The sequence below is a fragment of the Podarcis cretensis genome, assembly GCF_951804945.1.
Source record: "Podarcis cretensis genome assembly, chromosome: 2".
NCBI classification, from domain to species: domain Eukaryota; kingdom Metazoa; phylum Chordata; class Lepidosauria; order Squamata; family Lacertidae; genus Podarcis; species Podarcis cretensis.
Window position 1 is genome coordinate 66214203 of NC_137171.1, and position 26903 is coordinate 66241105.

At 42.4% G+C, this 26903-nt stretch overlaps 2 protein-coding genes across 3 annotated transcripts in view; one reads left to right on the forward strand and one right to left on the reverse strand.

The window, feature by feature from the left end:
* GEMIN5 (gem nuclear organelle associated protein 5) overlaps positions 1–14502 on the reverse strand; it is a gene marked incomplete at its 5' end in the record, with an annotated part of 28524 nt that extends 14022 nt beyond the window's left edge. The window contains 14 exons of one of the 2 annotated variants that reach the window (XM_079968179.1): positions 145–284; positions 1417–1598; positions 1903–1976; positions 5883–6019; positions 7070–7152; positions 7779–7864; positions 8205–8417; positions 9394–9556; positions 9817–9949; positions 10588–10701; positions 10861–11012; positions 12920–13101; positions 13271–13425; positions 14190–14502. In XM_079968179.1, the coding sequence (XP_079824305.1) occupies positions 145–284; positions 1417–1598; positions 1903–1976; positions 5883–6019; positions 7070–7152; positions 7779–7864; positions 8205–8417; positions 9394–9556; positions 9817–9949; positions 10588–10701; positions 10861–11012; positions 12920–13101; positions 13271–13425; positions 14190–14487 (2112 nt within the window). The remainder of the gene's footprint in view (positions 1–144; positions 285–1416; positions 1599–1902; positions 1977–5882; positions 6020–7069; positions 7153–7778; positions 7865–8204; positions 8418–9393; positions 9557–9816; positions 9950–10587; positions 10702–10860; positions 11013–12919; positions 13102–13270; positions 13426–14189) is intronic. The other variant, XM_079968180.1, reaches the window with a different exon arrangement.
* A 33-nt stretch (positions 14503–14535) lies between these two features.
* Positions 14536–26294, forward strand: MRPL22 (mitochondrial ribosomal protein L22). The gene is made up of 7 exons (XM_079968313.1): positions 14536–14619; positions 14755–14800; positions 18758–18893; positions 21953–22018; positions 23015–23092; positions 23803–23872; positions 26018–26294. Exons 1-7 carry the CDS (start codon positions 14595–14597, stop codon positions 26227–26229), a joined length of 633 nt encoding a protein of 210 aa, XP_079824439.1. The 5' UTR covers positions 14536–14594; the 3' UTR covers positions 26230–26294.
* Positions 26295–26903: the final 609 nt, after the last annotated feature.

Here is a 26903-nt window from a genome sequence, read left to right on the forward strand (position 1 = left end):
TAGCAAAAGAAGCCACTATTCAAGATACAACTCTGCCTGATTAAAAAGAAGAGCAAAATAGGCATCCCTAAATCCCTTATCTATTTAATTAGCGGCGGCAGAGGGAAGAACTGTACAAAAATCACAACCCTTTCACAATCATACCTGGGCAGTGCCATCATAGCAAGCAGATACGAGCCGCCCGTCATGATGTGGGCTCCAAGACAAGCTAGTAATCTTAGCTGTGTGCCCCGCCAAAGTACGGAAAGGTTCAGTTATTGTCACAGGTCTCTCTGGAGAGTTTTCTAAAGACAAAATACATGGTGTTGGAAGCAGCTGGACAAATGTTCCTAAACGCATGTCAGAGAATAAAAATTGTTTCTAAAGGTGCCAATGTTATTTGGTCAGAGACCCTCGGCAGCACAAGCACAAGGGAACAGTAGCCCATGTCCACACTCTAGAAATCTTCTGTCACAATGGCTAATGCCATACACACCAATGTGCTGTTAAGTAATCTGTTCCCAAGGATAGTTTTCTTGCACAGTTCTCTCAAGACAGCAACAATATTAATGCTTGAATTTCTGAAGAGTTTGACTTCAGTGGATTTAACACAACAATACTGGGGGGGAAATGCAACCATCACAACGTAAGGGAAGCAAAGCGTACTGTCAAAGCCAGGCATAGGCAAACTCGGCCCTCCAGATGTTTTGGGACTACAACTTCCAGCATCCCTAGCTAACAGGACCAGTGGTCAGGGATGATGGGAGTTGTAGTCTCAAAACCTCTGGAGGGCCAAGTTTGCCTATTCCTGGTCAAAGCTAATGGTGACTCAATAACAATATACTCCTTGCATCCTATTTGCTCAGCAAATTTGAATCTACCAAGATTAATGGTTTCATCTGAGCGGGTATTACCAGTCCAGGATCACAATTTTGGTTGGGCATAACATAATTTCTGTCAAATCTCTGACTGCACAATCAGCTCCTGAACATGCTAGTTTTGTGTTACTGTCATCATTTCAGTTCTCCGTTACCCCATTAGTTCCAGCGCCCCCCCCCCAAACCCAAGACAACATGCTAACATTAAGGCTATTTTTATCATATAGTTTACAGTTTTTTCAGAAATCTCCCATGAATGCCAAACTTCACTGAGAAAATAGTTTCACAGGAACACAGGTTTTTGCTGTACCACACAAAAAAACGAGGTTTCCAGACTTAGCTGCTGTTATCTCTTGACACTTCCATAAAAGCAGATCTGTGCAATGACGCACATACACACAGAGCATTGCTCAAACAAACGGAGAAGGAAGAATCCTTTAGTGTTTGAAGCCACGAAGGAACCAACATTGCCCAGGAAGAGGAGAAATAGCAGCACTGCCAGTTTGCTGTCTGAACAGAGTGACTGATGGCAGGTTCTAAAAGCATGAGCAAGAGTTACCTATGACACTCTTGATATTGTGTACATAAATGACAGCATTGTTTGAGCCAGAAGCTATCATGTAACTCAGTTCTGGCTGTGCCCCATGATCGTGATGCCAGCGAATAGCATTGATGAGCTTGTGGTGCTGCTGGATGGTGCACAAGAGTTTCAAGTCAGGAGCCCGAAGTATTTCAATAGAACTGCAATATTAAAAATAAAGGAGGGGGAGAAAGGAAGAGATGATCAATTAACAAGTTGAATAATGTGGCAAACAAAAATGTTTGCCACCTGCCTTCCCAAAACAATATATGCAACTCCTCAGGCTAGCAAAAAAATAAATAAAAATTAAACAGCTTAGTATGTCCAAGTAAGCCACTTCTATTTTTGTCATGTTTAAAATTAAGTTAGATTTGGAAGGTTGTTAAGTACACCCTGTGCTGACCTTGAACCCACAATGCCTACTGCATATATAAAGTTAGCATGAACTTAAATGTCAGTACATACCCATCTTCATTACCAATAGCCAAGATGCTGCCATCTGGTTTCCAGCTGATCTCTGTGTGTGCTGGTAGTTTGTGCTAAAATAAAATAGACAAAGAAGTAGAGAGCCACATCAATAGTCCCAACACTCTTTTTATATAACCAGCAAAAAATAAAATACATGAGAACTGATGATGATGATTATTATTATTAGAATTCATATACCGCCCTAAACGCAGAAGTCTCAGGGCGGTTCAAACAATAAAAGCAATGTATGAAACCACAAAATACACAATCAAAATGAAAACAACCCAATAACCCCCCCAAACAAAAACCACACCCCACATTTTGAAAGGGCATAGGATGTCAATCAAATCAACTAAAGGTCTGGTTAAAAGGGAACATTTTTGCCTGGCATCTAAAGGTGGATAATGAAGGTGCCAGGTGAACTTCCCTGGGGACAGCATTCCACAGACGGGGGGCCACTGCAGAGAAGGCCCGTTCTCGTGTTGCCACCCTCCTGACCTCTCGAGGAGGAGGCACACAAAGAAGTGGCCTCAGAAGAAGCTGATCTCAGGGACCAGGTAAGTTCATATCTAAAGAGGCGGTCCATGAGGTACTGCGGCCCTGAGCCATTTAAGGCTTAATTGGTCAAAGCCAGCACTTTTAATTGGGCCTGGAAACTAATTGGTAGCCAGTGCAATCGGACCAGGATCGGCGTAATATGCTCAAACCATCTGGCTCTGGTGAGCAACCTGGTGCCGAATTCTGCACTAGCTGAAGTTTCCAAACTGTCTTCAGAAGCAGCCCTACTATAACACATTGCAGTAATCTAACCTTGAAGTTACCAGAGCATAGACAACAGTAGTTAGGCTATCCCTGTCCTAACAGCTGGGCCATCAACCAAAGCTGATGGAAGGCACTCCGGGCCACTAAGACCACCTGAGCCTTGAGCGACAGCAAAGAATCCAGCAGGACCCCCAAACTACGAACCTGCTCCTTCAGAGGAAATGTAACCCCAACAAGAGCAGGTGATCTCCCACCTATCTGATCTAGAGAACCACCCACTAACAGTGCCTCAGCTTTATCTGGATTGAGTGTCAGTTTGTTGGGTCTCATCCAGTCCATTACTGAGACAAGACACCAGGTCCAGCACTTCCACTGCCTCACCTGCAGATGTAAAGGAGAAATAGAGCCAAGTGTCATCAGCATACTGCTGACAACGTACTCTAAACCTCCAGATAACCCCACCCAGCGGTTTCATGTAGATGTTAAACAATGTAGGGGATAGGATTGAGCCCTGCAGAACCCCACATTGGAGGTTCCATGGGGCTGAAAAGCGTTCCCCAAGCAACACCCTCTGGGAATGACCATCCAAGTAGGAATGGAACCACCACAAAGCAGTGCCACCCACTCCTAGTTTGGACAGTTGCTCCAGAAGGATACCATGGGTCGATGGTATCGAAAGCTGCTAAGAGGTTGAGAAGAATTAACAGGGACGTGTTCCCGTTGTCTCTCTCTCAACAGAGGTTATCATACAGGGCAACCCAAGCTGTTTCTGTACCAATATCAGGCCTAAACCCCAACTGAAATGGATCCAGAAAATCAGTTTCTTCCAAAATTGCCTGGGTCAAGGGGGCACAGAGGAGATGGGAATCCATAAAATTCCTGCACAAATTTTCACAAGTGAACAATTTCAGTCAGCCAACATGGCCTGCCACAAGATACACCAGCGCAGAAAAGCCATTTGTGGCCATATAACTACTGCCTTCCTACAATCTCCTGAAACCATTTGATTATGTTTTTCCATTTGTAGTTGGATTTAACTGATCTGGACTGTTCTTCCCATAAGGGAACTATAATCACAAACAACCCTCTGAGCAATTAAGGAGTTCCAAGCCATACATCTTGCTGCAAAAGTGTGGAAACTATAAAGCAACTGCAACTTCTCCCTGAATGTAGAATGCTATGACAAAAGTAAACAGGAAAATTCAGGAGACACGCCATTGTCTGACAAGCCAAAAGGGGGGGGGGGAATTCAAAACCTCTCTGTTCTACCCCTGTTCTGTGGCCTCTCATCTCCTTGCCTTACTTCCTTAATTCGGCAGAATGGCGTTAAGGACATTTGCTCACGCCAAGAAGGAGGCGCACACTATAGCTTTGAAACTAAATTATGAGTGTTTATAGACTATGAAAAGCTTCAGACCAGCACCAGCCAACACATGGCTGGCCCAGAAGCCAAAGGCATGTCAATTGTTCATCCAGGCTTTCCTGTGCAAATAGGTTACAGAAGAGTAAGAACAATGGATGGCAGCCTCACCACAAGAGACGATGCAATGCCCCAACATGCAGAAAGAGAGCCCCAGCAAGGGACAGATGTGCTGAGGTTTGGGGAGGTCTTTAAAACATCTGCTCAAGTTCATAATTGAAGGTTTGGAATGTCAAGTGTGCTAAATCTACAACAGATTTGCAATTGTGGGATGGATGGAAATCAGTAGCAGCCTGCAGCTTAAGAACTGGAAGTGTGAAATTCAGCCCCTTCGCCAGCAGCCTCTTACTTTGCTCTTGCAGTAATCCTCTCAGGGTTACTAAGTCATAGCACTGTAGTGCCAGCTGATGGCATTCTCCTCTCAGTCACTCATCCGTCTATTTGTATGTAGCTTTCTTCCACCAGATTGTGCCCCAAATGGTCCGCAATGTATCAAATAAATGGCAAAAACGTGTTTTTTTTTTAAAAAAAAACCCTATATATAGTGAAAAACAACACCTCAAAGTTTTATCAGTCATACATCTTATTTGTATGCTGGTTTTCCACACACAAAAAAACCATGCTCAAAGCGGCTTACAACAAAACAACTGATCCATGCAATGCTATATAAAATACAAATAAACTAATAATAAATTGAATAGCTGAAAGCTGGAAAGGAAAGAGAAAAACAACACAAAAAGAGCCTGCTGGATCAGTCCAGTAGCCCATTTAGTCCAGCATCATCTTCTCACAGTGGCCAACCAGATGCCTATGGGAAGCCTGCAAACAGGACCTGAGCTTAACAGGGCTCTCGTCTCCAGCAGTTTCCCAGCTACTGGTATTCAGAGACATACTGCCTCAGAGACATACATAGTCATCAAGGGCAGCAGCCATCAATAGCCATGAATTTGTTTAATTCTCTTTTAAAGTCATCCAAGTTCATGGTCATCACTAGCTCTTGTGGGAATAAATCCCATAGCTTAAAATTTAGAATAAAGCCTGACAAAAAAAAAAGTAGTACAGAAGACCAAAAAGATGTCTTCCAGAAAGTGTCCCTACAATTAACCTAGACAGTTTTGACTTCAATTGTGGCTGCCTTCCTCCCAGCACCTCTTCTTTGATTTCATTCTTCATTGCTCAACAAGGAAGGAAAAGATGGTTCTCTTTCCTCAGAGCCCCATACACACTCATGGCGATGACACTGTGTGCACACTCTCTCCTCCGTCAAACTCCCATTCCAGATTCTTAGCAGTCCGTTGATCCTTTTACTCCCTTTCCTTCCCACTGCCTTCCTCTAATAGTACACAATTCCCATTCCCCCTCATGCCTACGCTATTTCTCTGCTGTTCTAATTTAATCATGGTTTCACTTTTCTTCAGTTCCATGTTTCAAACCCCAATCCTTTTCTTAGGTCTTTGCTTTTCAGATCACATTGTTCCACCTCCTGAACTTGAGCGTACTAGGTCTTCAGAGGCCTTGCCATTCCCTTGTCCTTCCTTTGGCCTCTTTGCCTCTGGACTCCCTCAGCTTCCCAACCCCCTGGAGGCTCTTCCTGGCCCACAGTTTTAATTCCAGCTGAACTGACAACTCTCTTTTCCTTTAGAAACTGTACTGCAAATTGTTCGGTTCCCTGAGCAGCAGCACACCTAACTCAGCCCATCAGTATCAAAGGCTGCACTGCCACGAGCACAACACAGAACAGATGGAGAAGACTTAACAGGTGAATTTCACCTATGGCCCGTAAATTCTTACTCACTTTGACTGAATTAGTTTCTCTGATTAGTTTGTTGATGTCATGGGCTTCATCACCAAGTTTCCAAGGATTGTGCTGAAAGACAATCCCCTCTCCTGCACAACTATACAAAGTTGCTGAAGGTCTGTCACCATCCCCTCCTGCAAGAGAGAAACAAAGAAATTAAACCTGTTAGTCTTTTTAAAAGCAGACACCTTCAATACAACTGGCAGAAAGAAGTGTGCTAACCAGCTTAGCAAAACATATCAGACGGGATTCAACTAACTCAATCCTGCTAGCAAAACCCCATGCAATGATTTACATTAATGCAACAGGGCTCTTCTCCCCATGACAACAAAATCACTGAAGAATTAAGCCAGATGCACTACTGCCCCACCCTTAAACGTCAATTGTTTTTCTTTGTACAGTGGTGCCTCGCAAGACGAAAAGAATCCGTTCCGCGATTCTCTTCGTCTAGCGGTTTTTCGTCTTGCGAAGCAAGCCCATTGACAGCTTAGCGGATTAGCACTATTAGCGGTCTAGCGGCTTTTAGCGATCAGCTGTTAAGCAGCTTATCAGCGGAACAGCTGATAAGCGGCTTAGCGGCTTAGGAAAGGGGGGGGGAGCGGAAAAAACCCACGGGAACTCGCAAGATTTTTTCGTCTTGCGAAGCAACCCCATAGAGAAATTTGTTTAGCGAAGCGCCTCCAAAACGGAAAACCCTTTCGTCTAGTGGGTTTTCCGTCTTGCGAGGCGTTCGTCTTGTGGGGCACCACTGTACACAGTAATGTTGGAGAATGCAGGGACAGGCATACAGTACATAGAATGTATCAGAAGTAATAAAACAAGGGACTTAAGGGTCATCTAGTCCAACCCCACCATGCAGGAATCTCAGCTAAAGCATCCACGGCACATGGCCATCCAACCTTTGCTTAAAAACCTCCAAGGAAGGAGAGTCCGCCGCCTCTCGTGGGAGTCGGTTCCACTAACAGTTCTTCGTGTCAAAAAGCCCCCCCCCCCGAATGCTTAGTCGTAATTTCCTTTCTTGTAATTTGAATCCATTGCCTCAAATCCTACCCTCCAGAGCAGGAGGAATCAAGTATTGTACTATGCTTTGATTCTTAACACTGGAGACTATAGACACCCCACTGTCTGCTAGTTAGCTTCTTAAAGGCTATTTCAGCGATCCTAGATGGATTCCCCAGACTCACCAAAGGACAATGGAAGGACGGGAGGTCCCCAGGCTAACGTGTACACCGTTTTCTTGTGGAAGGTGCTGGAGATCTGTGGGGGCCTAAAGGAGAATTTGGGTGTCATATTTAACAGAAAGCTCACCGAGCATGCATTATCTAGTGTAAAATGCAAAGCATAATTGAAAAAGACTGCAAACAGAAATCAAAGTGTGAAAATGGCTAAGCAAGTTAGGAAGCAAAAGTTAGAACGGTAGAACTTTTCAAGATACTTTTGCATTCCTCCACGGCAAATTTTAGGAGACTGTTGGTGCTCTGTTTTGCATATGCAATTTTTTATGCCGAGTCTCAATTCAGAGAATAGTAAATCACTGTGAGCTTTCCAATGTCAGTTTTGCTCAGATTTTAACCTTATGAATCACTTTAAATGAAGTAAATCAGCTTAACAAAAAAGGTTTACATTTTATATTCAAAACAAATTCAAAGCTTTATTCAGAAAATTATGTTTACGGGAATATCTGTAAATATTTTCGGCATGACATTTCAGGAGCACACAGTTCCTTTTCTTGCATTAGAATGTGAATTTTGTAGACTTCTATCCTATCCACCTTCTATAATCTCCTTTAAAAATACTCCCCCCCCACCTTTATAACATTTCTTCAATTTTTTTTTTAGTTTGGTTATAATCTGCCGACTCACACAGACCAACAAAAGCCAAGTCATTTCTTACTTGTTGGAGTAGGTGTCATAGATGCCGACTTTCCCATCATCTGTTCCAAAAGCTAAACAGCCTTCTTTCTTTGGGTGCCAGGCCAACTGCAAACAGAAAGAGCCACAAGGCTTTTAACATTTTGTGGATGTCTGGGATTCATTTCTATCCATACAAAGTGCTGCTTTCCACATTCGTCAGGTTATCAAAAGGCGAAAATTTTAATTGGAAAGCCAATCATTTTAAATCAGATTTGCCATTTTAGAAAATGTATTTATTTTTACTATTACAAATCTGCCAGGTATTGGACTCTGCTACTCTAGGTGCTTCCATACATTCCTGGTACAGCAAGCATTAGTCGTACCCCATTTAGGTTGCTACCAATATCAATCTCGGAATCAGAATAACTTTTTTAAAAAACAGAGAAGCATCAAAGCACACACTTACAGCTGTGACCTTGGATTTAATGCCCTGCCAAAAGGTTTTCACATCATAGTGATTGTTGATAGACGTGGTGTTCCACACCCGAAGCATGCCATCCCCAACTCCTACAGCAAGGCAGCCTGTATCCACGGGGGAAACGGCCAAACAGTACACAAAACCCCCAAGAGAAGGCAACGTCCAGCAGCAATTTAAAGTTGCCAGGTCCCAGCACTTCACCTAAAGAGAGAGATGGGGGGGGGGGGGAGTTAAAGGTTTGGGGGGGGGGAATTAACAAAACATTTCTCCAGAAGCATGCCGTTTACAAAAGGGGAGCAGTGCTGATGAGCAGATATCTGCTCCAAAGATGACTAAGTGGCCCTATATGGAATTTTAAGAACTTGCAGACCAAAATCATTTCCCTGTCTCCACAAAATACAAGAAAGAAAAGAAAAAAAAGGCCAGGCTGGGTCTGATTATTTCCCGGCTGAAAACTTAAAAGATTACAGGACTTTCAATCAATTTTCGCTTCTATAAAATTGACATTATCAAGGAAACTAATTCTCAGAAGACGGAAAACAATCTCCAAAACCACAGGTAACACAAAAGTCAGATAGCTGTTTGCACCGATAGCTGAGCTGTTAACAACTGAAGGCTGAAGAAGGCAAAGACCAGAGCAAATCATGGAAGGTCCAGAGACAATGATATTGAGACAATAAAGCTGGAAAGTGAGTCAAGGTGAATTATCGAACAGTTAACCCTCAAATGCCCTTGACAGACACCATATTAATTCATTCAGACCCTCCCCTTCCGGAGTTATTTGCCATACGTGGATACAGTGGTACCTCGGGTTATATACGCTTCAGGTTACAGACTCTGCTAACCCAGAAATAGTACCTTGGGTTAAGAACTTTGCTTCAGGATGAGAACAGAAATCGTGCGGCAGCGGCGGCACAGCAACAGCGGGAGGCCCCATTAGCTAAAGTGGTAATTCAGGTTAAGAACAGTTTCAGGTTAAGAATGGACCTCCGGAATGAATTAAGCACATAACCAGAGGTACCACTGTAATTATTTTGGAGAGATGTTGTGTGCTTTTACATAATGCTAGAATAGGTGCTTGCTAGGAACAGATTCATGGCTACTGACAGCAACTTAGCAGGGTAACCCACCAAAACAATAAAACTCTGGAGTATTTTAAAAGACTTGTGGTTCTTACATCCCTGTCCATTGATATGGAGAGAAGTAGCTGCCTAGCCTCTACTTGCAAGGAACACAAATTGAACGCTATTCTGGAGTGGTTTTGTCCTTCGGATGAAGCTCCCAGAAGTTCCCATTTCCGCTTCCCATGTTGAGTCAAATCCCACTGCAGCAGCTCACCTCTGTGAAGAAAATAATAGCAAGACATGCAAAAAACAACAACTAGACATGGTAATGGTAATATACATGAAATCCTTCCATTAAGAATGGGAAAGACTGCATCATACCAAGTTTCACACATCACATTCTATATATGACTCAGGCTGCCGAGAAAGGAGGACGTTTCCAGAAATGGGGAGGCTACAGAATGCCAAGGAATTATTCCCAAATCCCATGCTTGCATTGAGTTTTCTATTACTGTTGCATTGCATTTAGTACTCACCCAAAGCAGCTGGATAAGATGTGTGTGGGCTGACTTGGGGGCCAATGTAGTGTTAACCAGAGGCGTTCTTTCACAGGTGTTTCAACACCTCCACCTCTTCTTTTCAAAAAAGGCAATTTCAGAGTCATTACCACTGCAGAAACAGAAGGAATGGTTACAGCATGCTTATCCACAAGTGCTGCCAGGCTCCACTGATATCAGGACAAGGGAGAGAACAGCACGAAACAACTGTCTTCCAAAATGAAAAGGTGACTCTTCACATGTATTTGAAGTGACCTTATGAATAACCAGGAACTTTATGAAATGTCCTTGCCTCAGTTCTTAGAATCCAACCTAACTCCTGGCCCTTGATTATCTGGAGTACAAGGCACCAAAACCTATGACTAGCTAAGCCAGACTTCATAGGTTTCAATTTCTTGCACACTTAGAAGGAAGAAAATCCATAGAATGCTTATTTCTGACTGAATATGCAAAGGATTGCATTTTCGATTTAAGAGTCTCCTTCACTTCAACCAAAGCACTGCTCTGTCTTCATGTTTCACTCAGTCTTGGATGACAACAGTGCCAGAAATTACATGGCATCCGAAGAGGTTTTGTCATACTTGCTTAGGGAAGCAAAACATTGCATGTCAGGGATGCTAAATGCAGTTACAACATGTCAGTACTATGCTGTGAACTGTCAAAATGGTGATGCACAAAGCAAGCAAACTGAGAAACATGCACAAAGCATGCCTTGCCAAAGAAAAACAAATCAATTTTTTATACACTTACCTCTGCTTCTGGTGCAGCTCCACACACGGATAGTCTGATCTTTGCTTCCTGATGCCAAGTAATAGCCTTTTGTTACAGCTGCCTCTTCTGTCACACCTCCAGCAGAAGTGTCTTCTTCCAAGAGTACCATGAAATCAAGTTAAACAGTACTACTTTATTTTTGAATGAAAGATCTTCTACATAGTCTTCAGGCGCCCTTAGAGCACCCAATACATACAGGGTCATGATCACAAGAACAAACACTACCCCTTTGCCCCATGTACAGGAACATACCTTGGAAGTCATCTTGTCGACCACATATACCTTCCTCCCCAAGCTCAGGGCACCAAGCCAGAGAGTGTATTTCATCATCATGACCTCTCAGTCGATGAACAACCTCTCCCTTTCTGCTGATGTCGATCACAACCACTATTCCATCTTTATAGCTTAAAAGAAAGGGCATACGTTAGGGGAGGGATGCCTGAATTCTCAAGCTATCAATAATGTTTTACCGAGTTAGGTCAGTACAAGATGCAACCCATAAATATTTTGTGCAGTCTACTGTCCCTCCTCCACACACACATTCCTCCTCTCCCATTATACAAGGAAAGAAAGAGAAACATATGTCTAGAACAGGGGTGGGGAACTGGATACAGCCAGTGGAATGAATACTTGATTTCCCCACTGTTCATGGACAAAATACTGTCAACCACCCAACATAATAATGATGCCAGGCAAATGACAGTTGTCAACATTCAAAGGAGATCACTGTAACCAGCAAGTGCCTTCAAAGGGGCTTGATGTACCCAAAGATCAGGTGATCAGCCATTACCCTTCGAAGTCCACTCAGAGGATACAGATACTCTGTTGGTGGTGACCTCTTTAGCCTGGCAAAGGGGCATCACCACCCAATCCAAACCTCCTCCCACAGACTGGTACAAAGACTTTGGAACCATTGGTTCCCAATAAGGGAGGATGCAAATATAAAAAATTATAGAACATGAAGCTCATGGATAGTTCATGAAGAACTACAAACACACACTGCTACCCAATTCATGAATGTTTACAGTACTTGCAACTTAAGTCCCATTGTGATTAACTGGATTTGCTACAAAGTGAAGTGTGAATGGGGTTGCTACCTTAAGTTTTCCTGGCCTGTCAGAATGCTAAAATCAACCATTAATTTAACAAAATTTATATACAGCACTGCTTGCCTGCAGTAAAAACTCCAAGTGGTTTACAAGAAAATTACTTTGAGTTATTTGAAGCAATGCTTACTATCCTGGCCCAGAAGAGGATGCTTGCCTTATGATGGAGTGAATAAAAATCTCTAGAAGTGTTATGTGACACAAAATCTGAACAAACCCTGCCATAATACAGATGACCAACTTGCAAAGTGGTATAGTTTTCTGCCATGTTTTTGCTTTTCATCTATATTGAGGAAAATGAGGTGAGAACTGTACCACCCTGCAGTTAAAGGTAAAGGTAAAGGTACCCCTGCCCGTACGGGCCAGTCTTGACAGACTCTGGGGTTGTGCGCCCATCTCACTTAAGAGGCCAGGGGCCAGCGCTGTCTGGAGACACTTCCGGGTCACGTGGCCAGCGTGACATCGCTGCTCTGGCGAGCCAGAGCCACACACGGAAACGCCGTTTACCTTCCCGCTGGTAAGCGGTCCCTATTTATCTACTTGCACCCGGAGGTGCTTTCGAACTGCTAGGTTGGCAGGCGCTGGGACCGAGCAGCGGGAGCGCACCCCGCCGCAGGGATTCGAACCGCCGACCTTTCGATCGGCAAGCCCTAGGCGCTGAGGCTTTAACCCACAGCGCCACCTGCGTCCACTTAGTAAACTGGCAGGATGTATTAACTCTGAAAAGTTTCATTGTAGTTTACAGAATCCAAAAACAGATGCAAAATATATAAGGATATCTAGAACGTGACATGTGAAAATTATTTTCTCTCAAATCATTTTTTCTTTCTCTACCAATGCCCCCCCACATGTTATAGGCATCTTCTAAAAGCAAAAGTCATTGCAAAAAAAGGCAACCACAGATTCATGAATTAGGGAATGCCAAGAACAGAGTTGAGTCCTTAAGTTCAGGCACTGATGATCAAACTACCGTAGTTTCATCTACGTTCTCCTGGTGAAAACTGAGTGAAACATGTAATCACTCAAGTCAGTGAGAATTTCATTTATTCTGTATTCCTCTTTCTGCAGGGCCAAGTAAATAATCCAACAGCACAATTCTGTATGTCTACTAAGAAGTAAGTGCCAATGAGTTGCTCCCGGATAAAATGAGATTTTTTAATATAGAGCTGCACAGTAAATCATGTATACAGCCTTAGTATACTTACCCAATGGCTACTAAATTCTCATGGTGCAGAGAACAGGTGAGACAGAATATAGTTCTGGGCTCGGGGAAGAACTGCTGGCTGTCATTTCGATTATGCCAGTAGCAAATTACTATTCCCTTCTCATCACCAGACACAACCAAGTCTTTCATTTTCGGCGACCAATGCACTGCAGAAATTGTATTCTTGGGGACGGGGGAGAGAATTGAGAAAGAAGATTAACATGGATGCTTTTTGGAAAGCTATATTGTATACACTGTTCTGTAGAGTAGACATCAGCAGCAGTTTCCCTGGAGAATGCCGCCTGATTCTCCATTTGTCAAATGACAGTGGCACCGCAGTCAACTGCTTTACCTGATGCAACGTATGTTCAGTCATGACAGTCAATGTTTGTGTATCCCAGATTTTCACGGTTCCATCATCAGAGCTGCTGGCGCAGAAGCTGTTCTGACCAGGATAGGAACAAAACGAGAAACCAGAAACTCTTTCGGTGTGGCCGACTAGCTCCCCTGTGATGAGAAAACATTATGGCTGTAAAATAAAGCAATGTTTGGTTTCAAGCATTTTTGGGGGAGGGGAAGGGGAAACAAAGCTTATTATTAACACAGGCCTATTGTCTACACACTTTTAGCATAACTTCCAAATTATGTTTAAAGCTTCTGCACTCTTTCTTCTCTCTTAATTTTTATTTAAAAATTATTTGTGAAAAGTTACAACCTATCTCCTGCTAAGGGAGGCACAATTATGCAATTGCTCTAGTACGATTATTCTTAACCTTTTGGTTTCGGATTCCTAGAGAGTTCATGGACCGCAACTTAAAAACCCTTGCTCTAGTAGCTATTCAATGAGTCTTTTCATACAGTGCGTCTTACCCTTCCCCACATCGGTTTGACTAATTCTATATTCCATTCACTGTTAATCTCATTCTCGAATTGCCCCCCTCCCTTACAAATCAAAATGCCGCCCCCCCCCCAGTTGGGAACCACGGCTTTAGTTTCAGGCAGGATCTTTCCCCCAGGGGCTGAACCAGAGACCTTCCACACTTGCAAAGGAAGGCGCATGCGGTCCTAAGTGTGTTTAGGGCTGCTGCACTGTAGAGAGACACCCGCTGGCGAGGGATCCCAAGTATCTGGTATACTGCCAAGGAGGCTCTACTTCAGCCGCTCCCCCAGAATTGAAAGCCCGCCCTGAGAACTCGGGCGCGGAAGGAAACGTCCGAAGTTTGAAGGGAGCCCCGCGCAGGACGCAGGCAGCGGAGGTGCCGGCTCCGTACCGTGGAAGGAGGGCGCGGAGGGGCGGATCTCCAGGAGGCACACGCTGTTGCGAGCCGCGAAGCCGAAGAGGCGCCCGTCCTCCGATGTGTCGCTGCAGCGGCTGCAGTACCAGTTGGGCGAGGCCGTCAGCACCCGCTCGGCTGCCCCAGGGCGCCACGCCGCCGCCATCCTGTCTCCTCCTTCCCAGGCGGCTTCCCCCTCACGTTTTCTTTTTCGCTGCTCGCAGCGGCCGTCGCCCCGCGCCGCCGCAAAGCGCCGCCCAGCTGCGGCTCCTTCCCCGCGTGTGCCGCAAAGCATTTCGCGCCGAGCTACGGCGGCTGTTTGAGGACATTCCGGAGGGGAGGGAGGGGGGAAGCGCCCTTCTCTGCTGTCGTAAAATAGGCAGACGGGTTGTGGCTGCGAAGATGGCGGCGCCCGCGATGCTCGGGGGTGAGTTTGGCGGTGGGGAGGGAGGAAGAGGAAAAAGACGATGGAATGTGCCCAGGGGGGCTGAGCATTTCTCCACCACCCCACAAAACAAAACCTCCAGCTTCCTGCCCTTAATGGTTCGTTTCTCGTTTTCAGGGGCCGCCCGATTGTGGAGCTTCTTCAACTCCGCCCGGACCGGGAGGTGAGTCTGCCCTGCGAAAGGATCTGGGAGCCGGTCGATATTGTGGCTGCGGAGGAGACAGCTGTATCTCTCTCTCTCAGGCCTCTGACGCACGAAAACAGCTAATGCAAAGCTGTCGTGTTCTTCTTTTAAAGGCACTTTTTGTGCATTTGGTGTTGTGGAATTATGGCGCCCACTGCAGCACTTTGGTCGTAGTCAGTATCCAGGAGTTCGAGGGCATGACCAGCAGCAGTAGCCACTTAACAAACCACTTAACAAACAAATCTTCCAAAGGTTTCTGTACTCCGATGCTTAACAGCCTTGTATAGGGATTGTGGGTTAGGCCCTGCTGTTGCCATCAGCTGGAGAAGAAAGGGTTAGGCTGTTTGTGCCTCCAAGGCCCAACCTGCCTCTAGAATCATGGAATCAGAATTGTAGAGATGGAAGGAACCCTGAGGGTCAACTAGTCCAATCCTCATCAATGCAGAAACAGTGGTACCTCGGGTTACATACGCTTCAGGTTACAGACTCCGCTAACTCAGAAATAGCACCTCAGGTTAAGAACTTTGCTTCAGGATGAGAACAGAAATCGTGTGGCGGCGGCGCGCCGGCAGTGCGAGGCCCCATTAGCTAAAGTGGTGTCTCAGGTTAAGAACAGTTTCAGGTTAAAAATGGACCTCCGGAACGAAGTACGTAACCGGAGGTACCACTGTATATCAACTAAATCATCCATGACAGGTGACCATCCAACCTCCGTGTGTCTGCTTTCTTAAATCAGTGCAGGAACAGAAAACATCTTCCATCAGCAGCTACTAGGCTGCCTGGCTGAGGAATTTGCAGCCTTGAAGTGACAGTATATAAATGCAATCAATCAATAGAGAGTATCCACCTGATGGTGAAATGAAACACCCTCAGATTGTGCTTGAGTACAGATAATATTTAAGTGAATGAAGGTATGTGTAGAACGTCTTTACTCTTAGGGTGACGCCTTGGACGTCATGTCTTGGTAACCTCTAGAATGGACTGCTTTGAAGAGGGTCCAACAATTTCATTTAGTTCACAGTACAGCTGCCAAATTGCCAGAAAGGACCAGGCACTATAAGTCAATTGCTCTGCTTCCTGATCAGTTTCTGGGCTCAGTTTAAATCCCTTCACAATTTTGGACCAGAATATCTAAAGGATTGTGTCTCCCCACGTGCGGTTAAGATATGCATTAGAGGTTTTTCTTCAAGTTGACGTGCAGCAGGTGATTACTCTGGAAAGCTCCCCCCCCCCCATCATCACTGAACACAGGAGCCTTTGATAGGGTACAAAAATGTTTATGAAACTTCACTCCTTGTCCCTCAGCTGCAGAGTTACTAGGAAAGAAAAGTGGAGGCCAGCATTTCATTAGGTGACCAGGAGGGAGCACACTTCTACCGCACAATGAGAAGCCATTCTCATTCAGTAGGGTATTACAGAGGAACAGTAGGGCTCTGATCTTCGTTAATGAAGAATCACAAGGGAAAGATTTGGGAAGAATAAAAACACATGCACAGTTTTTATTTTATTTTATTTCAGTGGGATTACACTTATCTGCATGGTTAATGAATCACACCTTTATATAAGATGGCTTTAATGAGTATAATCCAAAGCCAGTATTTTGCATCCTAGTGGCAAAAATAAGCAATAGTTTCCATTTGTTTCCTTTGGAGAAGTTAATTATAGAGTTGAAATTCTTCTGGAATAATTCTGCTACTGGTCCAACCAATAGGATCTAACAAACTTGGGCTGTGCTGGGAGACAGCTTGTGCCTGCTTTTAATTTTACAGCCTGACTCTTGGTATTTGAATACCATTGTGAAGACACAAAATACAAATGTGCATGTGCATATTTTTACAGATGGAAAAACTGAACATTTCAGGAAACTTGATATGTATTATATATATATATATATATATATATATATATATATATATATATTACGGACATTAACATGATTTGATAGTACTACCTGAGACCCAAGGTGGATAAATGCTTTTTTAATTATGAAAATAATTTAAAAGATATGTATCTGTAAATACGAATAGCAATAGGTATTTCCTGTGTTCTCTCTATAGGGGTGTCTTGAGCACTAGAAGGTGCCATCACCTAACAGTTTCTTGCACATGGGGAATTTGTTTCTGCTGAAATGTGACTGGATATGGAGACAGTGGACAGAAACTAAAGAAAAAATAAATATTCCAGTGCCCAAGTTGTGTTTCTCAGACAGAAATTCTCCTATGCTATATGGCACCTTGCTTCTGAAATTGAGGAGGCTATAAAAAGAATTTTGCAATATTGCAGAAGCTTCTGTGCTTCAGAAACGAGTGGATTTGTTTTGCTTCTTTCAAATACCATTGATACTGCAGAAGCCTTATTTATTTCTATGGGTCACAGCTGTGCGAATGGATCACATGGAACTACTGGTTGCATCTCACAGCCTGTGAATTGCATCCTACACTGCATGTGGGGAGTTCTGCTCACACAACAGAACTTCCCTTTCTGCTGCTCTCCCCAGGCACCCTTAAAATCGGCTTTGGGGGGTCTTCCAACCCTCTGGAGCAGATTTTAAGGGTGTGTGTGCGGGGAAAGGAGGGAAATGTTCAATTGTGCAAGTGGAATTCTACCACACTAGTGGAGCAGCAGTGTTGGATATGGCCCCATGTGAGCATTTTATTCAGCCTAGGGACCTTTCCCTCTTTCTGCAAGTGGCAAGAACTGATGCAGCCCTGCAAAGAACAACTGGGCCTGAATTCTTGCATCGTCATTTCTGGGCATCAATAAGTTCTTACAGTGTTCCAGAGGGAAACTTAAAGGGCCTTAGTCTTAAGAAGATGCCATGCACACTTTGTATCATTAACAAATTCTAGGTCTGTGTCATTATCTGAACAAAATTATAAATAACTTGCACATATTCTACATGGCACCTGTACGTGCCAAATAAGGTAAACTCCATATGCATTGGAAATTTGCCTTCTCATAATACCTTTCATGCTATGCATGCCTGGCAGCTTTAGTGTCCCTGCCACAACTAACCAGTGTATAATCTTTTTCAAGGAAGTAAGCAAAGCTGAATTATAAAAACTGCTAATCACTGAAATTCTTTCCTTTCCCCCCAGAAAGACCCAGCTTTCTTATTTTCTTGTCTCCAATCCCAGTCCAGAAGTTAAATCATTTAGTTGGAATAATAAGAGAAGTAGTGGGAGACATATGCCCAAATTAAAACGTTTAGTGTGTGGTTTCTGTTAGTTACTTCAAGCTCAGCTTTTCCCATATAGTGTATCTAACTGAATCAATACCACTTCATTTAGTAATTGATATTGAATATATTATTAGGAGCATATGCCCATAATGTATAAATAGGATAGCATTATGGATGCTGCCTATTGGGCTATCTTTGCCCCCTTTCCTTGCATTAGGCCTAAAGGTAAAGGTAAAGGTACCCCTGCCCGTACGGGCCAGTCTTGACAGACTCTGGGGTTGTGCGCCCATCTCACTTAAGAGGCCAGGGGCCAGCGCTGTCCGGAGACACTTCCGGGTCACGTGGCCAGCGTGACATTGCTGCTCTGGCGAGCCAGAGCCGCACACGGAAACGCCGTTTACCTTCCCGCTGGTAAGCGGTCCCTATTTATCTACTTGCACCCGGAGGTGCTTTCGAACTGCTAGGTTGGCAGGCGCTGGGACCGAGCAGCGGGAGCGCACCCCGCCGCAGGGATTCGAACTGCCGACCTTTCGATCGGCAAGTCCTAGGCGCTGAGGCTTTAACCCACAGTGCCACCTAGGCCTACTGCCCCTCAAACCAGCAGGGCAATTGAGCCATCTTGGAGTATGTTGCTCATTGGTTAGGAGAGACAATGAAAGAGCACATTCTGAGAAGTTGCAATGAAAAGCATCTAGCAATCAACATCTTAAGTGATTATTATAATCTTGGTGGAATGACAAATTCTTGTCTCACAGGTTACTAGCACCTTGCAGTGTTCCTCTTCTGTCAAATATCCATACAAGTGCATCTCTTGGGGATATTGGAAGATGGGAAAAGAAGAATAGGATGGTTTATCCTCCACAGCAACCAGGAGAACCTCGAAGACCTGCAGTAAGACTTACATCTATATTTTACAGAATTGTAGAGCAATGAACAGGGGTTCATTTTGTCTATTTTTGCAAGGCTGTAATTTCCGAGAACAAGGCTAGCACCACATTTGTATCAAACACACAGGCTTAAATGTTGGAAGCAATGACCCCCATTAAAAAAAAATTGTTAATTTTTTTTGGAAGAAAAAAAAAATCACAAAAAAAGGAAGCAGTGACTCCCAGACTTACCATATCCCAGGGGCTCTTTGGCACAATTAATGACTTAAATAAAACATGATTTGTTCAGGATCCTTACTCAGTTTTCATCCACAAGCCTCTTTGAGTTCTGTCAGGGAAAAAGACAGGGTATTATTATTATTATTATTAATTCCAGCCTTCCGATTTTGATTTTGTCCTCCGTAATAGCCAGTCAGCATTTTCTTGCTATTTAGCATGTCAGTCCTCACTGGCTGGTTTTTTAAAAAGATTTTTTCCAAGTTTTTTTTTTTTTAATGTAAGGTCAAAAGTACAAACGATGTAACTTTGCCTAGTAACTGTGGTTATGTTTTTCTGGTTTGTTTGTACTTTAGAATTTATATTAACAAAAAGCTCAGTGGCTGTTATTGTGTGTGTGTGTGTGTGTGTGTTGTTGTTGTTGTTTTGTTTCACTAAAGATGTACTTCTGCAGACCTTGTGGTTTTCCTGAACATGGTGAAACCTCCTTCCATGTTGGCTACATAAGGATCCAGTCTCAGGAAATTGAGTTTGCTGTTAGTATCTAGGATATGTGTGCTTGGCTAGATGGCCAAGCACATCATGCTAAGTTTTTAAAGTATCATTTATTTTATTCTCCCCTCTGGTAAACAAAATAGATGCTAGATCCTGAATAGACATCATAGGATAAGGCATATGTATCCCTAATTCTGTAGAAATTGAGTCTCATTCTGTCTGCTGTGTACAGCTAATGGGTTTATTCTGGCCTGAATTTCACTGTGATCGCATCCTTATTTCTCCTGCCTTGGGTTGTAGTTAGGAAACTGTAGCCATAGTGGTACCCTTGTCAGCTTCCATTGTGTGCGGAACTAGATAAACTAAATATTAAAAGGCTGGTCACTGCAGGAAAGAGATGCTATTTTTAAAAAAGCTTGAAATCACTAGCTGGTAGCATGATATATGGGGCACTCGGGAGACTTGTATGAAAACTCTTTCAAGTTTTTCCATCAGGTATAGTAATCTTGGTCTTGCATTTTTTACAGCTTTTCTTTACCTTTAAATAATGAATTTACTGTCAGATGGTTTGGCTTGCTGCTGAGCACAGCTAAAATGAAAAATGGTTTCACTGCAGACAAATACAGTATTTATTTTTAAGTTCCTCATTTTTGTCTTCTGTGCGCATTTATCGGCTCTGCGAGCAATAGGATTTGAAGTATACACACTATATTTTTGAGCAACAAAGCACACATGAAATTTCACTTCTCAAATGATTAATGTATCTGGGTGAATTTTGCTTCTCTTTTACAAAGCTTTTTAAAATATATATATAAAAATGCATTCCCATTCTGTAGCTGGTACTGGACCTTATGTGTGTTAGCAAAATAATAGTTGTGAAGGGATTATTATAAGCAGCTTTTTAATCAGTTGTATATTGAAAACTTAACCTGCACTGACCTATTTTGTTAGGGTTGCCATACAACAATAAATTGTTGAGCTTTTTTTTTGGGGGGGGGAATTATTGAGCTTCTTGAGCATGGGTTGCCATACACCTGGATTTTCCTGGACATTTCAGCAATTACTGCCAGGACACTGTTTCCGATGGGCGAATTCTGGCAGTGTCCGGGAAATTCCAGACATATGACAACCCTATGTTATGTGCATTAATTTCATGAAATGTATCTCACCTATGAAGACTGACTGAGGCACAGCTGAGAATTAGTATGGAAGTTGAACAGCTTTGTGTTGAGCAGTGCTAGAAAAATCTGTGTCAAAGGCCTGTTGGCTAATTTTTGCACCTGGAAAATGGAAAGGATGAATTCATTTCAACATGGAGTGAACTGTGTGTGGAGCATGGATCCTTTCCTTCCATTGCCAGCTGCAAAGACCAACAGGTGTTTGCAGGTAGGAGAGGGAGAGACAAGCAGACCCATTCAGCACTGTGGTGGGAGAAGAGTACTGGAAGATAGTGGGGTCAGGGAAGACCCATGGCAGTGCATAGCTAGACAAAGCAAGCAGCTGGTCAGCTGTTCCCTATGTTATCTGTAAGTCTGTATTAAATTTCACTGCTTCAGTATACAGTGGTACCTTGGTTTACAACCATAATCCGTTCCGGAGGTCCATTTGTAAACCAAAACAAGTTGTAACCCAAGGCGCGCTTTTGCCAATGGGGACTCCAAAAAAAACCCAACCAGGTTGCAATCCAAATTTTTTTGTTTGTAAACCAAAAACATTGTTTGTAATCCAAAAAAAAGGGCCGTAATAAAAAAAAAATGCAAACTGGGACGTTCACTTCCAGGTTTGAATTGGTCATAATCCAAAATGGTCGTAAACTAGGCTGTTCGCAAATCAAGGTACCACTATAGCTTAGAGGTAGAGTGCATATTTTGCATGCAAAAGGTCCCAAATTCAATTCCTGGCAACCTCCAGTTAAAAATAAAAGATATTTTCTAGCAAGCTCAGAAAATATATCTTCCTGAGAACCTGGAGAGATGCTGCCAAGTAGGGTAGGTGAGACAGCAGTATGATGCACAATTTCTGATACCTTTTTAATTTGCACCATGTCATTGCATAGCACTGTTTAAAGGTAGGAACAAGTCAGCCAGACTATAGTTGGTGACCATAAAGCTGCCCACGTGAAATACTAAGCGTTATTTATTATGTAGTAAGAGACAAATGACACAACATAGTTGGAATTAGTTTTCACTGCTTCCATTCTTGCCTGTTGCCATGTAAAGTCTGTCTGACATAATTTTTGGCAGGTGGAGGAGGAAATGTTTTCTGTTTTCAAAGTAGTAGAGGAACTGGGAGTGGTGGGGAGAAAACAAAAGACATTGTTGTCCCCAGAACATAAACATCTCTTTTATATAGGAAATATACCACTGTCGAAGACACATTAAATACAGTAAGGACAAGATGTGGTACCTGGCAAAACTGGTAAGAGGATTGATTTTTGTAGGCTTAATCTTGTTAGGATTATGAGATTTCTTTTCTTGGTGATGGCTGTATTTTCGTGCCCTCTTTACACATGGTTGCATTTGATTTTTAAAAAAAACCCTCTTTCCTTGTAAAATCCCTGGATAAAATGTTACGTAAGTTTACTTAAAGAAGCAGAGGATGCTTTGTGCTACTGTGCAAGAAGATCCTGCTCTGCCATTTTGTCCCATTTGGGGGTGGGCGGGGAATATACCAGGAGGAGATTTAGATAATATAAACTTTTGGTGGGATTCATGGAGTGTAGCAAATACTGAAAAATGAAGAATTGCTTAAATTTCCTCTGGAAAAGCAAAAAGCATTGCAGGATCATTTGCAGAGGTCAAGTCAGATCACCTTTATCTGTTGACTATGGCTTTCCCATGTTACAGTTTCCATGTGGAAACCTTTTGAAACTCTCTCCATGATTTATGTGTGGAAAACATTCTTAGTGACAGCTTATGCCAGGTGAAGGCAAGCCACATAGTGGGGGCTGATCATACAGCAATTGCATAGGTTGCTGTGTCAAGCAGCTGCACATGAAAATAGTTTTAAATAGCCTTTTCCTTTCTGCAAAACCCCAGCCAGCATGGCCAACGGTCAGGTATAATAGGAGTTGCAGTCCTTCAGCACTTGGCACGCCACAGTTTAGCCATATGTGCACGATAGATTTGAAAGCCTTATTCATCAGAAGCTTTCTATTTATTTATTTTGCAGTGCATTTGAGATTAGGATTTTTTCTTCTTGGTATCGATTTGGTATTCCTTAATGCTCTTTGTCAGAGTCTTTGTGTGTTTTAGTTTTTTGTACCATAGCACTTATATAAAACTGTAAAGCAACTCAGTGTTGCATTGTTCTTCTACACTGAAACTGATGCTTATAATGCGGTTTGTTTCACTATATATGAATTATATACTGTATTGAGATTTCCCCCCATCTCTGTGTTGCTTTTCATTTCAGATACGAGGCATGTCCATAGATCAGGCACTAGCTCAGTTGGAATTCAATGACAAAAAGGGAGCAAAAGTGATAAAAGAGGTATGTTACAAGTTTCTTCAGAATTTAATTTACCATTCTCTATTAAATCCATATATTTCTATCTTTTAGATGATATTTCTGGGCTAGTTCATATTGTTTATAACTGGTTTATTCTTTTATAAGCCTTGGATTGTATGCTGCATTTTTGAACAAGTTGGTGAACTGCTTAGAGAACTTTGTTAAATGCAACACACACACACACACACACACACACACACACACGGATGTGTGTGGCTGAGAGCTTGCATAGTATCTTGCAGAAGTCTCTCATCCTCACTCAGTGTTGTGCTAGCTGATGTGGGTATATCTAATTTTTCTGGCAGGATTTTTATGCCTGAAATGGCATTTCCACTTTTGTGCTGGCAAAAGTGTAATTATATTGTTTGGCACCTGTGGCAGGGAAACCTCTGACTCCGGATGCAGTGGTACAGAATGTAGAGAGATTTGGGGAACTAGACTGTTTGCAGTCCTACTTCTGTGTGGGAAAAGAAAGTTTTCAGTTTGGCTGGGCTTAAAATCTGCCCCAGGACATGTTGCCATGAGGTTGGGAAGCTAAGAACCAAAGTACCCTAAGGCAAGGAAGTTGAAGAAATGCATTGTTTCCTTTTTTTAATTTAAAGGTGAGTAGGTATTACTCACTGTGCATATGAAAACTCCAGGATTAAAAATTTACATAATCTTAATTTGTAATTTTTCCTTTTTTACAATAGGTCCTTCTAGAAGCCCAAGAAATGGCGGTGAGGAAGCATAATGTAGAATTTAGATCCAACTTACACATTGGTAAATAGTTTATTTTTATAGAAGACATATTCTAAAGGGCCATCCCTTTCTCTGCCCTGCAACCACCTTTGCCCCTAGAAAAGCCCCTCTGGAAGGTTCGCAGGCCATTCTGAACAATTAGGGATGGGTTACATAAGGTTTGGAGGTTGGTGAAAGCTCAGAGTCCTGAAAGTGAACTTGATAAGGTAAGGAAAGTCCGTCCCCTCCGGCACTTCCTGTGTCCATCTAACTTTGCTCAACAGGGCCCAACCAGAGCTTTGTGTATCCAATGTGTTCCATAGTTTGGCATCTCTGAGTAATAATAATAATAAATAATAGCCTTGGCATGAGAAAATTTTTCTACTGGAAGGTCACATTAAAAAATGTTGAATTAAATGTTGGGTTTTAAAAAATGTAATCCATGCTAAGGATGATTGATTGATTCCCACTCCAATCAAATATTTTGGTTCAAATATTATTGTTTATTGGAAAAACTTCCATTTATACAGCAAGTAAAATACACATGGCATACCCACCCCCAATTTTGCTTACCAAACACAACCTAACTGATCCCAGGTGATTAAGGGCATCAGAAAATGTTGTGATCTTTTATTCCTGCCCCCCTCACAAAGAAAAATCCCACAAAAATTCGATGAAAACTTCAAAATGGAGGGTTTTGTATGTCTCTCAGTGTCCTGCAGTTTCTTGGTTTATTAAGTACTGAAATGTCATGAGAGTTATTACATAAAAATCAGTGGGATATGTCTAAGAGGAGGATGTCAGATTCATTGTGTTGATTTTGAGTATCTGTGTGCTTAGATAGGGGGAAGGTTTAATCAACATAACATGTAAAGCCTACTGATTACCTGTATACACAAGACTTCACAAGTTATACTGAGTACTTTCAACTTCAATGGGAGTTCTTGGCCTACTAGCCATTTTTTGTAGAGTACAGATTCCTTGGAGCAAATATATTTCATTTCTCAAATTCTGGCAAGGAGTAGACTTGCCTGATGACATCTTCCAATAGATTAAAGATAGGCTTCTAATTTCCTAGCACTGTTGGGGATAGCAGCAATTTTACAATCAGCATACTTTACTGATAGCTGCATAAAAAGTAGTGTAGACCTTTGAAAAGTTATTCAACCTGCATGTGGATTAAGTATAACTTCAGTTCTTGCAGCTGTGGTTGTTTGACATTACTTGCCCTAGCATTTGTATACATGAAAAGTGCATTATTCCATATAGGTCTTAAACACAATAATCCATTTTTCATCATCAGCCCATTTCTGTTGGTTTGTAATTCATTTTGCTGTGGCAGGTTAGCCAGCAGTTCACACTTCACTTCCCAGCAACTGGCCATCTTTCAACCTTTAATTGAGGTAAAAAGGTTCTAAATTAAGTGCATTTAGATCTGGCATTTAGGTATAGCCCTCTGAGTTCTCCATATCAAATGGACCCTTTTAACTTACCTTTATAATGCTGCTGCCATAGGAAGCTCATTTCTCTTTTAAACATATGATGACAAAAAGCAGTATAGAAATGGCTTCTAGCAAAGGGGGAAATAAAATGTCACTTCGTAATGATTCATAACGCCTCGAGTGGACGTTCTAGGGCAAAGTGACTGACCAACTTAGTGAATTATGCTTTCCTAGGGGAAGGCTTAAAATGGGTGGGGTGGGTTTTGGCTGCACAAAAACCTTTGATAGATGAAACTCACTGTTATAGATGAAATACTTAGTGAAATACTTAGTGAAAAATGAGTAACAGTAGTAGTTTTCATTAATTTGTTTAATGTTTTTGCTGCTGGTTGACACAGGTCCTGTTTTTTCACCCATTTTTTAAAAATATATATTTTCTTGTGTACTAATTTCTTCTATGCCATGTTGTTACCACACTTCTTTAATAAAGTTAGTGGCCTGCCTAAATGGAGGTTGGGGCATTCTGAAGGTAAAGGATTTGCATATAGCTTTATTGTAGACCCAGATAAATAAACAGGACCGGTACATTTTTCTGTGGTTTGTTTTGTAATTTTTGACGTGGCACATTAAAAAGAGAAATCCAGGTCTGTCAAGGCGTTGAGTGAGCCAGATTTTTTTTTAAAATAGAATTTATGTTATGGCCTGCATTCTCCCTTTCTTTTAATGTCTATTTTATGTCTTCTAGCTGAATCCTTCTCTGGAAAAGGGCACTACCTGAAAAGGATCCGTTACCATGGCAAAGGCTTTTTTGGCATTATGGACAAAGTCAAGTGCCATTACTTTGTGAAATTAGTCGAAGGCCCACCTCCACCTCCAGAGAAACCAAAGACTGCTTTAGATCACGCAAAGGAGTATGTGCAGCAGCTTCGTAACAGAACTATTACTAACACATTGTAATATTCCCCACTGCGTTGTTCCCTTTTTTGTGATAACCATGTAAATAAAGTACATTTTAAAAATCAGTTTCTAATTAGGCTCAGGTGTCTCCTATAGACACAAAAATGTGTACGGTGACTAGGAAAGAATACCAAGCACTAGGCAAGTACAGTGCCTCAGATCTGGATGATACTTGAGAAAAGTGGTAGGGAGTGGTCCCAAATGAGGAAGCTACAATCTGATTTTTCAGTTTGGATCTTTCCCAGTAGCACTTTCACTGGGAGTATTGCCTTTCTTGATCTTTTAGTCTGCAAGTGTGCTTTAGCACATGCTGAGAATGCAAAAAAGATTTAATGGGATATCCAATCTAAAGGGGGCTTGCATTGACAGAAGTGCTTTTAGCTACTGGAATGATAGTAAATGGATTCTGCCCTAGTTCAATTAATGGTGTTTTGGGTTTGTAGCTATTTTAGATTTCCGCCCTGTAGTTGAAACACTGTTAAAGCATTATAGATCTACTTCATTAAAGTGTCCCAACCTGAACATGGGGCATATGCTTAACGCTAGTTACAAATTTGTGAGGGGTGAATGTCTCAAATTACAATATATTCTGAAGGCACATGATTCAGCTACCATGCTGTAGTCAAGGAGCTTTGGTTATTGTCAGCACCTGGATGAGAGACTTGCCTAGGAAC

What these genes read in the sequence shown, in the direction of transcription:
- MRPL22 (XM_079968313.1), top strand. Translation starts at nt 14,595, where the DNA reads ATGGCGGCGCCCGCGATGCTCGGGG. An exon ending in GGCGCCCGCGATGCTCGGGG is followed by an intron (nt 14,620 to 14,754) that starts GTGAGTTTGGCG and finishes TCTCGTTTTCAG; the next exon opens with GGGCCGCCCGATTGTGGAGC. An exon ending in TGTGGTACCTGGCAAAACTG is followed by an intron (nt 22,019 to 23,014) that starts GTAAGAGGATTG and finishes TTTTCATTTCAG; the next exon opens with ATACGAGGCATGTCCATAGA.